General features: G+C 39.3%; 1 protein-coding gene across 1 annotated transcript in view; it reads left to right on the top strand.

Moving 5' to 3' along the window:
- Window positions 1-14,103, top strand: part of LOC145999712 (angiotensin-converting enzyme-like) — a 292,863-nt gene that overhangs the window by 259,729 nt on the left and 19,031 nt on the right. Inside the window, exons 20-21 of the mRNA XM_083136993.1 lie at window positions 4,979-5,103; window positions 13,018-13,157. Of these exons, the coding sequence (XP_082993119.1) occupies window positions 4,979-5,103; window positions 13,018-13,157 (265 nt within the window). The remainder of the gene's footprint in view (window positions 1-4,978; window positions 5,104-13,017; window positions 13,158-14,103) is intronic.

Here is a 14,103-nt window from a genome sequence, read left to right as displayed (position 1 = left end):
GTTAGGGCCCCACACTTTCTTGATCACGGCCGATGGTGGGGGTGATGTGATCAACACCATGCCACTGGCCACCTTTACCCCCCAGAGTTTCCTCCAGGTACACCCACTTTATACAACGCTGGGTGGGCGCCGGAGCCGCTAGAACAGATGGAAAAAAGCTCGGTTCTACCCCGCCGGAAATCGAACCCGGGTCTCTCTCATGGTAGTCAGGCGCCCTAACGACTTTTTTTTTACCTGCTCTGCCATATATTTATATTAGCTGTATTGTGTGCCACGAGGCTGGGGAGCAAGCAGACCAAAACAAGTCCAACTGACTCGACCAATGAACGTGGGAAAGGAGAAGTGATTGCGTGGAGGGGAAAACGCGGGTGGTAAACGTCATTCACTGCACTGCATTTTTTCTCTTAACTAGGCTTGGGCGGTGCCCCGAGGCCCCCGGAGTAAAGGGGCCCCGATATACCGGCCGGCATTGTTGTATTCGTATCCTCCCGTTTCGCCTTATCCCGTTTTGCCTTACTGCGTTTTCACCTCCCCCAATAGAATTTCCAATGATTTATGTGACACAAATTTTCTAAGGCGAAACGGGACATCCCATTTCGCCTTATCCTGTTTCGCCTTACACACAAAAAATTTCCCACCTGGGAATATTATCGACTTGAAGGGTCATTCATAATGGGAGCGCAGAGCTTGTGATTTTGCCTACCTTGGCTCCCATTCGGTTAGGCTAGGTTATTTAGGTTATGTTAGGTTATTTATGTTATGTTAGGATAGGTTAGGTTAGGTTATTTAGGTTATGTTAGGTTACGTCAGGTTAGGTTAGGTGATTTAGGTTAGATTAGGTTATTTATGTTATGTTAGGATAGGTTAGGTTAGGTTATTTAGGTTATGTTAGGTTAGGTTATTTAGGTTATGTTAGTATAGGTTAGGTTAGGTTATTTAGGTTAGGTTAGGTTATTTATGTTATGTTAGGATAGGTTAGGTTAGGTTATTTAGGTTAGGTTAGGTTATTTATGTTATATTAGGTCAGGTTAGGTTATTTAGGTTAGGTTAGGTTATTTATGTTATGTTAGGATAGGTTAGGTTAGGTTATTTAGGTTATGCTAGGTTAGGTTATTTAGGTTATGTTAGGATAGGTTAGGTTAGGTTATTTAGGTTATGTTAGGTTAGGTTATTTAGGTTATGTTAGGATAGGTTAGGTTAGGTTATTTAGGTTAGGTTAGGTTATTTATGTTATGTTAGGTCAGGTTAGGTTAGGTTATTTAGGTTATGTTAGGTTAGGTTATTTAGGTTATGTTAGGATAGGTTATTTAGGTTATGTTAGGATAGGTTAGGTTAGGTTATTTAGGTTATGTTAGGTTAGGTTATTTAGGTTATGTTAGGATAGGTTAGGTTAGGTTATTTAGGTTATGTTAGGTTAGGTTAGGTTATTTAGGTTAGGTTAGGTTAATAATACATTAATAATAATGACCCTTCATGTGTATAATATTCCCTGGTGGGAAATTTTTTGTGTGTAAGACGAAACAGGATAAGGCGAAATGGAATGTCCTGTTTCGCCTTAGAAAGTTAGTTTCACATAAATCACGCGAAATTGTATTGGGGGAGGTGAAAACGCAATAATAATAAACGGTATAAGGCGAAACGGGCCGTAACCGTTGTATTCTAATCGTACTACAATAATGAAAACCAGATAACCAAATGGTTCAAAAAAAGAGTCAAGAAAATAAAAAGAAACTGTATGTTCTACTTCGTTATCACTATAGTTAAACCAGCTTGAGCTTTCCCCATCTTCTATCATTGAGATCGATAGTGATATTATCGACAAAGATAAGTAAGAATATTGATCTTATTTGTATTGTGAAGAAAAGGCAATGTCGTTATGTTCTCTGTAGACATCCCCGTCCAATAGCTATTTTATATATAACAAGGCTATTTAACCACATGTTTTTATATTAATTCATGTCATAAATTCTTGTCTGCATTGCCCACGGTGAAGTTTTTTAATAGGTTTAAATTGAAATGAAAGTCTCGCCTCTCATTTTTGTAATAATATTGTTGAAGAATGTTGTGAATATCTTGATATTATGGCTTCATGTAATATTTAGTGGGATTTCACACCGAAGCGACAAGTAACACGTGTCGCTTGATGGGGATTTCAGACCTAAACGACTCATTTTGATGGAACCAATCAACAGCAACTTTCACACCGTAGCGGCATGACAGGGCGCACAAGCCTATAAATGTTCAATTGGACGAAATCCTCAAGTGACATGTATCACCATTCGCTTGTCGCTACGGTATGAACCTCCATGGTGGCACTCTAGGACCATGATAAAATTCAAGTCTAATTCCCCGTTTTCAAGATGAAACTTCTAAAAATTCAAGAATACAACACATGGTTGTTTTTTTTTCAATTTCAACCGTTCACCACCCATACAGATACACACACAAATATATTAACAATATTGAGGGTCTATGTGATTCCAATCAGCAGCGTGCCCAGGATTTTCGAAAGGTGGGATGGTTTTGTGTATTTTCTTCAATACTCAGTTCTCATTTTGCCATCCTTTCCTACTTTTGATGTTCTTTTTTAGGAATGCTGGGCCAAAGGGAGGGTTATGACCCCCACGAACCTCACCCCTTGGGCACGTCACTGATTCCAATGTATCCAAAACTTTTAATTCAATTCAATTAAACGATTTAATTTAAGGTGCGGAGTATACATTTGCCATTTCACACACACTGATTCGAAACAAATCTACAAACACACAAATTTTACGGGTAACACTATGAGAAATTTGTAATTGTATAAGAATTTGAAACCTTCAAGATATCTTATCTTGCAATAATATTCCGTCTGTCAGATAGATTGTTCACCAAAGAACACTAATAAAGTAAACTAAAAGTTAAACTGTGAAAAACTTGCCTTAATGCATTTATAATATGTATAAATTCAATGGAATTTGAATTACTAAAAGTCTGCGGAGATAAATGCAGGCACAATTCCCGGATTTCAAGGAATTCCCGGTGGGTAGCCACTCTGGCCTCATTAAGGAATTATTGGCGTATCATGTCACCACGGTGTGAAACGTTGCTGTGTATTGACTCATTCACAAGCGACATGTGTAGCGCGTGTTTCGGTCTTCTGAAAGCTGCCGTAGGGAATGCTCTCTTAGAAATGACCGAGTTTTGGGATCATTTGAATCACTTGTTGATTAATATGTTAAAAATGGGGTATTTCAGGTGAATTCTCTGCCAAAATAATCGAAAAGATATATAAGCACTTTAAGGAATTTTGTCCGGACCAAAGGACTTACCAACCCAAAGAGCTGCTTCAAAGTATCAGTATTTTACCCGATGACAGAAATTGCTCTACAGACTTCGCAACGAAGCTGAAACTTTTACACAAACATTTCCAAACGCTGTATCACCTTCATTTCATTCCCAAATATTATCAATTGGAAGTTCTCTCAATACAAGATAAAGGATATGAACAATGTTAAAGAGCTTGCTGAACTTGGGATACATCATAGTTAGTTGACTTCCAGGTATTCTAACATGTGCATAGCTTGTTTCGTCAGGAACGCCTTAAGACTGGTCCACACGTAATGTTTTATAGTCAGTCTTGCATGATCACGCCAGACGGGTCAAACAAAACTACATGTGGTTGGCATGTTTGACGTCTTTGCATGCACTGAATGAGGTTTGACGACAGCTCGAAAGAAGGATGGACTGGAGCTTTGTTTTCAAACACAGCGGTGAAATTTCGCATAATTTTGCTCCTGGTCTCGTTGATATTGGACGAGTAATGTATTGTTTTTCAATTTTTGGGGTAAAGAGCTTTAAAAATTTGCAGTAGGTGTCCACATACGTACGTAAATAATTATTCCTCATGTTCCTGCCGTAATTCACGGAGCAAATTGACATGTGAGAATTTGCCCCTCTTAAGTAACCACTTTCGAGACCACAGTGAGCTATGTAATCTCACCGTACCCACATACATTATACTTGTCAATAATGCTTCATCCATTTTTTTCCGAATGATTGAAAGAAAGACTGAAAAAATGAATGAATAGTGTAGCTGCGTGTTTTGCGTCAGTGTTACCTGTCAAACGTACCTTATCATGCAAGACATTGGACAAAATTTACTCATTAATTGTATTCGGATAATAAACCTCTTCCTGCTCCCTCAAAAATAGGCAATAGTTAGGCTGGAGAGTTCAAATGAACTAACCGATCCCCAACTACGCACTGCGTTGGAAGAAGGAGCGAAGGTTAGCGCGTTTGAAGATGCGATGAGATTAAATTACTGATTATTCCTTCTTGTTTATTGAACAGGATAGTCAATGATTCAGCCATGAAGTAAATAAAAAACGTGGTTTTTACTCATTAATTGTATTTGTAGATGTAGTCACTAATACAGCAACTGAGGGGCCCCACTTCTGTAGTCTGCTGCGCTACGCCCGTTAGTCTCTGTAGTTTTATGTTCATAATCTTTTGAAAGGTGTTAAAGTACTAATTCTGACTAATTATGGTTAAACATATCCTTGAATGTTCTATGAAAACTCATGTTGTTTTCCACATTTGTTCGCTCTGCCTTCTAGCGTCCACCGCGGAAAGCTCAGCTCTGTCGTCGTCATGATGTCGCTCTGGGACACAATTTTGCACTGTTCATATTTCACTTTAGTGTAAACGTCAGTGTATTTCATAGTTTGTTATGATAACATGGGGTCCCTATTATAATATTACCTGGATGTCTATCTATTGTTATATCAGGAGGAGGGGATGTAAAACGCAGACTCAAAAGCTCTGGCACTCTCTCTGGTGTCTGTTATCGGGGGGAGGACAGTGCGCACCGCTTTGCTCTGTGCACCCGCTTTCTCCTCTTCTCTACTGTTATGCACGGCGTTGCTCCACAAACTCCTGTGGAGTATATGATTTTTGCTGTTATCCAATGTGTCAATATTTTCATTTACCGCAGGATCAAGATGTGCACCAAAGTCAACATGGAGGACTTCGTGACGATTCACCACGAAATGGGTCACGTGGAATACTACCTTCAGTACAAGGATTTGCCGTACGCATTTCGACAAGGAGCCAACCCAGGTAAGTGTGAACCAAAAACAAACTTGCTTGAAGAATGGTCTTGACGGAAGTGACATCATCTAAACCCCACGACAGGTTAAGTTTGCAGCAGGTTATGTATTAATACGCGAGAACGCCGCTCAGCATCTCCCGTGCCAGTCTTGTCCCAACCGCAGAGCTGTTCATTTCACAATGACAAAAAATCGGCAGTATTGCAGCGGAACTATATTCTGCGCGCACGCTTTGGCCTATATATGCGAAACGTTACTGCAAACTTAACCTCTCGCGGGGCTTAGTACAGTTGGAAAGTGCCAATCGAGCATGCAGTACGCGACAGTGCACGCTTGTTTCCTACACTTGTTCACTTGTTTGAAGTCATGGAAGCCGAAATTCAGTCAAGTAAAATGCTATTTGATGTCTATGGTGAAAAATAAGTGTTTATAACGCTGGAAAAAAGCATGTGTTCTTAGTTACATCTACTGATCGTATTTGGCGCTGCAGTCGAAGTGTAATTCGAAAGATATTCGCCTCCAGTCCACGACTTCAAGATGTAACTGCGAGAATGGGCTGGAAGGGTGTTCGCTTCAAGTACGGTCTTGCACCTTTCGGATACGGCCTTAAATTATTTTTCTTGGCAGTGTACCCTTTATTAAACAATATTATGCTCTTAAAGAAAAATGAAGTATATTTCCCAAGCAACCTGGAGACCATTATTTCGTATGTAATTGGAATATTCCACTTCGTTCTCTAGTAAATTTCATGTTAGCAGGGCCTCTCTGATGACCAACGGTAGCGTTGTCGCCTTGTCCCGGGTTTGATATCCGGTGGAGGCACATAGTGGTTCGGATTCCACTTTAAACTGTAGGTCCTGTTTCGATTAGCCTTTCTGTGTATAAAGTGGACTTAAAACAAGGGTTTATAAAATTTGAGTCCATAGGCTATTCTTTGTATTGGGCCATGCCGACATTAATTTATTCATATTCTTCTTATTATTATTATTAACAGATTTCTTACCATAGTACTTCACTTCCACTAATTACATGTTCTGTACTAATAACACTAGTAAACTTTAAAATGCAGACACTCTGATTAACAAAAATATTCATTAAACTTCCTTTTCGTTCATAAGCGCCGCATACGCACCAAAGGGTAAAAAACGATGCTATATTACGGTAGCCACACTGGCCGCGAACTAACAAACAATGATTCATAATGTTTTCATTAGTTTCTTCGAAGAACAAATCATTTATATTCAAGCACTGTTACGTGACCTATGAAAATAGGGTTATGATGTAATTTAAACGCTAGAAACTCCATCCTTCTACCTTCATTTCATTAAATAAGAAAGTAATAGGACTTGACATGTTGTTTTATTTTGTATTTATCGCAATAGCCCATTTAATTGTTGCAATGCTATACAGTAAAACCTCATTAATCCGAACCCCGATAAGCCGGACTTCGCTTAATCCGGACAGGCAAGAGGCCAAAAGAAAATAGAGCAGAATGCAAGGTTTTAAATGTGGCTAGAAGTCAACAAGAGAACTTCCCAAAGAACCACTGATGAAATTCTGTTTCCCGCAGACTTTGTACTGTACTGTATAGTGTATTTAGGCCTATGCTCTTTAAATATAACTATAATAAACGTATTTTGTTGCTATAAACGGAGTTTTAATGCACTTTCTACTGTTCTTTTAGGTTATTTCAGTTAATCCGAACTTTCGTTAAACCGGTCAACATATCCTTTCATTAGTCCGGATTAACGAGGTTTTACTGTATTTACAATTATTTGAAAAGGGAATAACATTTATTGTACTTTCCATGTAAACAGTACAATGAACGAAATGAAAATTTTCACACCACAAGTGTACCCTTTGACCCCCTTTCCATACGCCCATGAGCAGGGTATCTAATGCGAACTCAATTTATCCACTGCCGAATAAAATGCTTGCCCTGTGCGCGCACCATGCTGTACGCTACTGACACAAGACACCCAATGCAAATGCCAACACACAGATCGAAATATATTGTGTACGGTTTGGTGGCCACATTACTTTTGCGCCACCCTGTATACAAACATCGCGAAAGTTGGCACCCCTGCAAATTTGTGAAAGTGGGAGGCAAGCGTTCTGTTCCATTCTGTCATTCATCCCAATTCGGTACATACTGGCAATGACTCGTCCTTCCTTCTTCGCTCCAAGTGCGGTTCCGGCGAGCCTATAGTAGCAGACTGCAGTCAAACTGTTTTCTCGTGAACAGCATCCATACAAATGGCAACTCAATTTAGAAACATTTCACATAGATGTCACTGCTTTTAGTTTTCTAAAATATTTCATTTCTTGGTGCTCTGTTGAAGCACAAGTCCATAATATTTCTGGCACATACATGTATAAGAAAGGAATCTAAAAAAAAGTTCTGTTTAGGGTCAAGAAGGTATTTGCTGCTTAGGAAACAAAGTAATTCCCATATGATGAGCCGCTTTCATTTTTTATAAATCTCGTCATGTCTTTGGGTTTCAAAGATTACAATTTATGTAATCTGATGTGAAATGATTTCATCGCATACTTATTTTACTCAGTTTTTTTGTCACTTTTGGCTGATAGGATGAAATTGATTGATGAATGGACCCTCACAAAGAACACACATGCCCAGGCTAGGATTCGAACCTGGGACACTTGGCGTCTAATGCGCTATGCTAAGCAATTCGTCACGGAGACAGGCACAAATCCTGCATTCCAGGTATAAGTACACTTATACAACTAAAGTAATCGGGAATGGATCTACAGTTTGAATTTATTTACAATTACAGACCAGGCTTCACCGATTAAAAGTTGCCTTCTAAAAATGTTCGCGAGTACGTTTTACATTGGAATGTCACACTGCGGTTGTAGAAAACGTAGCGCAGGGAATATATCAAAACGCTGTTGTTCTCTCGTGGGCCAGATTCAAAAACTCCCTTGTCGAAGAGTTACTGTACATAACGCAATGAACTATATGGCGTCACATTGAGTTCAAACAAATCTGTCACGTGTTGCTCCGGCATCCGATCCGCCGATGAGGTAACGTGAGGCTGCTGTGTTCCCAGGAGTTATTACAACAGCGAACGGCAATGCTGCTACAACGCGCGCGAGAGAATGGGGCTACATGGAGAGTGGTAACGTGACTGCAGCGTTTGCGTTTCGCTCATTTCTACCTTGTACCTTAGATTCTCGAGACAGCTAGCACCTGGATTAGTCTTTCATGCTCACAAGTGGATGATTGTTTATCGTCAGGTCAGTAATCGATCCTTGCGTATTGTTTCATTTCAATACGGAACTAAGACCCTATTTAAACTGATTCGGAAAAAGAGGTTACTGGACCGTATTGAAATTGATCGGGAAAAAAAGTACCTGGACCGAATTGAAATACTTTACAGATAAAAAGGTTCTTTACGGTCCAGAACCCATTTACGTTTGCTGATTTTCTCTCCTGGACCGGAACTGAATTTATTTAAAATTCCTGGACCTTATAACAACCCTGGTTTGAGTGGGGTCGGAAGCACTATGTGTCTCTACTCCCTTTTACAAGGCGATAATATTTAAGTAATGCGTGACTGGACCTCTCTGATGACGTAGTGGTTACGTCATCGTCCTGCAATCAAGGGGTCCCGGATTCGATAGCCAGTATAGGCACTTAGTGGTTCTGATCCCACTTTAACCCTAGAACACTACCGTACGTAAAATTTACGTATGCTTTACGCTCAAATCCCTCCCCTACCTCCCACCTCGCACCCACTCACCCCTCCGCCTAGCAGTGCCTCGGGCATTCTGTCAGTCTCGACGTCTTTAGTTTGTTCGTTATGTTGGACTCTGCACCAGGCCCGTAGCTAGAATTGATCTCCGGGGGGCTTTGTAAACCAAGTCCATTTTTAAAAAAAATATTAAATGAAGGTAAATTATGGGGGGGGCGCTCATTCATTTATAAATATCATATACTACACAAATACTACATTTTTCTACATCTTTTAAAACATCTCTTGAAGTGTTAATTCACTGATACTGAAATTATCCCTTACACACCCCATACTATTTTAGCTCGTATCACACACAAAAAACGCACAATATTTAATCACAGTGCCTACAGTATATTCCACCCCCGGCCGAAGCAATTAAACTCCCCTTCCTTCCCAAAACGTGGGAGCTGTTGTTGACCTTTGACGCAGATGTGGAGGGAACTTGCATGATGACATCAAAGTCACAGATTTCGGTCTAAACGGGAGGTTGCAACACTGAAAGTGAAGGTACAGATAAAGAAGCTCCCCTTTGAAAGAACTTTCTGAAGTCTAGAGAATATTCTAAATACTTGCAGCTACTTCTGCTCAGAAACAAAATGAGCGAATGTAATAGATACTGTTCATATTCTGTGGATTTATCCTTAAAGTTGTGAGTTGTCTACATTTTCACTCTTCACTGCAAACAAATTATGCAAAATAGTTTACCTAATGTAAAGGGGGTCTGATGGCAGTGCCCGGGGGGGCTGACGGCAGTTCCCGGGGGGGCTGAGACCCCCCTGGCCCCTGCCTGGCTACGGGCCTAGTCTGCACGTCAATAATACGTAGCGGTAGTAATAGAAGAAAAATGGTGCACGTAATTGTGACATTTGTAAGTACGATTTGGATAGTTAGATTTTGAAAAAAGTTTAGAACGATGCACTATTTTCTTGTAAGACTTCAAAATTACATTCGTTCTTTATTTACAGCGTTATGAATATTATTATTGTTTGCTTTTTATTGTTTGAACTTTCCGCCTTCATTTTTAATGTACGAACGGGCTTGTCAATTAAGACCTTCTCTTACGATATTCTATGTTTAATAAAACCATGTTTATACATTTTAAAATGAAGAATGAAACTTTAATATAAGGAAACAAAATAATGTTCACAAAGAATCGTCATTTTGTTTTCATGAGGCAAAACTTGTTTTAAAAATCTATTCCTTTATGTACGTAAAATTTAATTAGCGCTAGTTACACTGTAATATTGGAACACGCTAGCGTTCTAGTGTTAAACTGTAGATTGAGTCTGTGCATAAAGTGGACTTCAAACGAAAACGGACTCAAAATGTGCGAGAGCATGTTTGCATGTACGTGGAGGAGGTCGAATTTGGGGAATTGCTATAGTAATATTCAAAGACTTCCACTAAAATGCTTTAAACTATACTCTGTCCCTGAAATCTGTGGAGCAAAGCCGCGCATAACGGAAGAGAAGAGGCGAAAGCGAGTGGACGGTGCAAAGCAGTGTGCGCTCCTGCAATCGGTTGGTAGCTGTACTCACTTCCCCTCTCACGAGTTCATTGTTTGAGCCCTCTCGAGTCATCACTAGCGCAGAGACTTGTTTGCTCAAGAGATTCCCTGGACAGTATATAGTAATGCAAGAATGCAGTTGTCTATTCAGCCTGAACTTTCGATGCGTGTGTTCAATTCTTTACCCTTAGATGGCACGCTGTGCTTAATGTTAGCACTCGTTTGAAATTCAAGCCTCGAACCCAGCTAAATCACTGCGGGAAGGAGAGTAAGAGACAGTGGTAAATTAAATCAAAATGCTGGTGCTTCATGTATCGTGAGATAAAGTAAACATATCTTATAAAGTACATAAGATTATATTCCAGCACAATACAGTATATTTTAAATTATAAGAGTCAATATTCCCTGTACCGAGAAGACTGATGTTATTTTTTTATTTATTCATTTGTCCCTAACAGAGCATACATAGCTCCAATTACAAGAGACTTATATCAATTCCATTGTTACATTATTTTATATATAAAAATGAGAAAAAGAAAAGCGAGAAAATAGAAAAATACAATACAATATAGAAAAATGCAAGATTTACAGGATTTAAAATACTGATGGTAAACACTAAGCATTAGATTTATATAAAATAACTATATAAGTGATAGGCTATATTCATAAGATATCGACACACGTGAAGATAACACAAATACTCTGGCAGTTGCTCAGAGGGAAGGGAAAACACCCATCAATTTATCCAAATTTCCTACAAAATCCGTAACAATCTCGAATACTTGAAAACGGTACATATCTCAGTGTTAAAGGAAAAAGTCATAATTATCCTTGGTGGATTATCCAGTTTTCGATATTCCTACAGGCCACAGCACGTAGGGAGTTCATTTGTGAACATTATGTGACCACTAAATCATTGGTTCTTGCGAGAAGCAATGCCTCTTCAGCGTGGGCGTATCCAGCGGATTCCAAGGGGAGGCACTTGCCCCCCTGGAAAGCAAATGGTGAAAAGTTATCTCTCCATTGTGGATTTTAATGTGGAAGGTAAAATAAATGTTATTTCCTTTTTGAATAACTCGAAGTAAAGAATTGTCCTCCCTGGGGATGTATTGTTTGTTCTGTTGTGAATATTTGACTGTGTAGAGACCACACATTGACTAGTGCTGCGAATCTCAAGGTGCTGTGTTCGAATACAGGCTAATGTCTTCTATATGGATCTCTGCTGAATTTCATCGATATGCATTTGAATTGCCATGAAGCTAGTGAGATACAAAATTGAATATCTAAATGAATTTAAGCCAAATTAGTCGTTGTCCAAAAATGTGAAAATATCAAATAATCTGTACCGTCGTAGTTTTTTTTTTTTTAAAAAAGAAATTAAAGCAATTGCACAGTATCAAACTTTAAACTGATTGATTTGCTTAATTTTACTTCGCATTTTGTGTCACTTTTGGCTAAATTACGAAGATGGGGATGAGTAATGATATGATGAAATTGATGAATGGACACTCACAAATATCCATGCCCAGGCCGGCATTCGAACCTGGACCCCTGGTATCGTAGCGCGATGTGCTAACCACTCCACCACGGGGGACGGCTAAACTGTATGTAAAAGTCACGATTAGCCTATACGAGCATAATATGGACTGAAAATGAACTTTGTGGTCACAGAATATTCCATGGGCATTGGGTGTTTATGACCCTCACCTTTCAGCAATTTCATCATCATCGTTGCGAGTGGGCAGAAGTGGAAGAAAATCGGCTTAAAAGTAAAAGTAAAAAATTACTACAGAACATTCCCTGACATTCGCTACGAGACTCGGCGGCAAGCGGCCCGGCATCAGAGCTCGTCTTTCCCGGTGAACGGGGTCACGGTGAACAGTCGCACGCTACAGTCTGTTTCTCTCGCTCTCCCTGCCTTCGCTCCCTTTCCCTTTCTGTTGACGTTGCAGACTGACGCCAGTATAATACTCACTCGGAAGTTGTGTTGTGTCGTGTCCGTGTGTTGAAGATTGACAAAAGTTTACATTACAACAAAGGATATATCTTGTCGAGTGTTACTTCGGAAAGAGGAATTGTGGAGAAGCGAGACGACGTTTTGCAACGAAATTTCCTGATGTTCCCGTTCCACATAGAACCACTATATTAAACCTCGTAAAAAAGTTTAGAGTAACAGGGTCAGTTCTCAATAAAAGTGAAAAGAAATACCCACGTGTACTTACTAAGGAAAAACTCGATGAGATAGGACAAAGCTTAGAGCAGTCTCCTCAAAAAATCTATCCGCTGCCTCTCACAAGAAACGGGTGTTTCAAAAAGCACAGCATTTAGAGCCGCTAAAATTCTTCATCGGAAGAATTACAGCAGACGAACTTGCACGTGTAAATGCCAATTTCCTTCGGAGATGCCAGGAATGTGTTGCAGAAGAGTGACATCATTTTCAACACCTTCTGTAGTTAAGGTTAGTACACAATATGAAAACTGTAATTTTAATAGCAGACTCTAGCGACTGTCGTGGACCCCGTTCACCGGGAAAGACAAGCGTTGATGCCGGGCCGCTTGCCGCCGAGTCTCGTAGCGAATGTCAGGGAATGCTCTGTAGTATGACAAGGTTGAATATAATCAAGAAACAAACTCTCACATGCTTGTTGACATTTTCCAGGTTTCCATGAGGCCATTGGTGACGTCATCGCGCTTTCCGTTTCCACACCGCAGCACCTCCAGACGGTGGGGCTGTTGAGCAACTACTCTGACACTGAAGAGGACAACATCAACGCCCTCATGCGGATGGCTCTCGAAAAGGTACGTCTACTCTTTCCCTTAAGTTATCTGTGGAGCAAGGAAAATTATTTTTGATTAATTTTTAAAATTTAAATCGGATTTTTCTTATTTAAATTGATTTTTTTTTATTTTTAAGAAAAAACACGCTTAAAATTGCTTGTATGGTTTTTGGCATCATACTTATAGATATGTTTTCTTTATAGTAAGGCTTTATCTAGTTGTTTGTTTTTTTTCATTTGATTTAGTTTATTTTACTTCGCGTTTTGTGCCTCTTGGCTAATTTGCGAAGATGGGGATGAGTGATGAAATGATGAAATTGATGAATGGACATTCACAAACAACCAAGCCCGACCGGGATTCGAACCCGGGACCCTTGGCGTCGCAGCGCGATGTGGCTTTATCTAGTAAACGGCCCTGTAAAATATTTGAACAGCTTGATTAAATGAAATAAAAAAATATATGTAAATATACATTTTCTGTTTCTGATACTGTATGAACGTACTATGGACATATTTGTTGAGTGTGTTAATGAAACTAATAATTTCAGTAACTTCTCTTCAAATGAAAATGAAACATTCTGGATGTACTCTATATTTAAAATATTTTATAGTCTTCGTAGCTGAATTTTGGTAATTTCTTTAATGATTTTTTGCAAAATATCATCTGCCATGTTTATTTACAGTGTAATGTTAATGGCACTTTTGATGGTTTAACACGATTAGTATTTTGGACATATCTTTCTAAACAAAATGTTTGCTGTTTTTCATTATAAAAATTGTAGAATTTTACATGAGGAGAAATACAAGTGTGTGTCTAGTTTTGTCATATAACATTTCCTTTCGTATGAGCTTCACCCCATCAGTACATATATTATGTTTCCTTTATTTCCTTTCTTACAGCCTAATGGTAACATTATCGTATGAGGGAAACGGATTCCTTCAAATTTCCGTCAAATTTACAGGAGAAA

Source organism: Lepisma saccharinum, chromosome 15, assembly GCF_977018435.1.
Source record: "Lepisma saccharinum chromosome 15, izLepSacc3.1, whole genome shotgun sequence".
Taxonomy (NCBI): domain Eukaryota; kingdom Metazoa; phylum Arthropoda; class Insecta; order Zygentoma; family Lepismatidae; genus Lepisma; species Lepisma saccharinum.
Note: the sequence above shows the minus strand (reverse complement) of the source record. Positions and strands in the feature narration are given on the sequence as shown.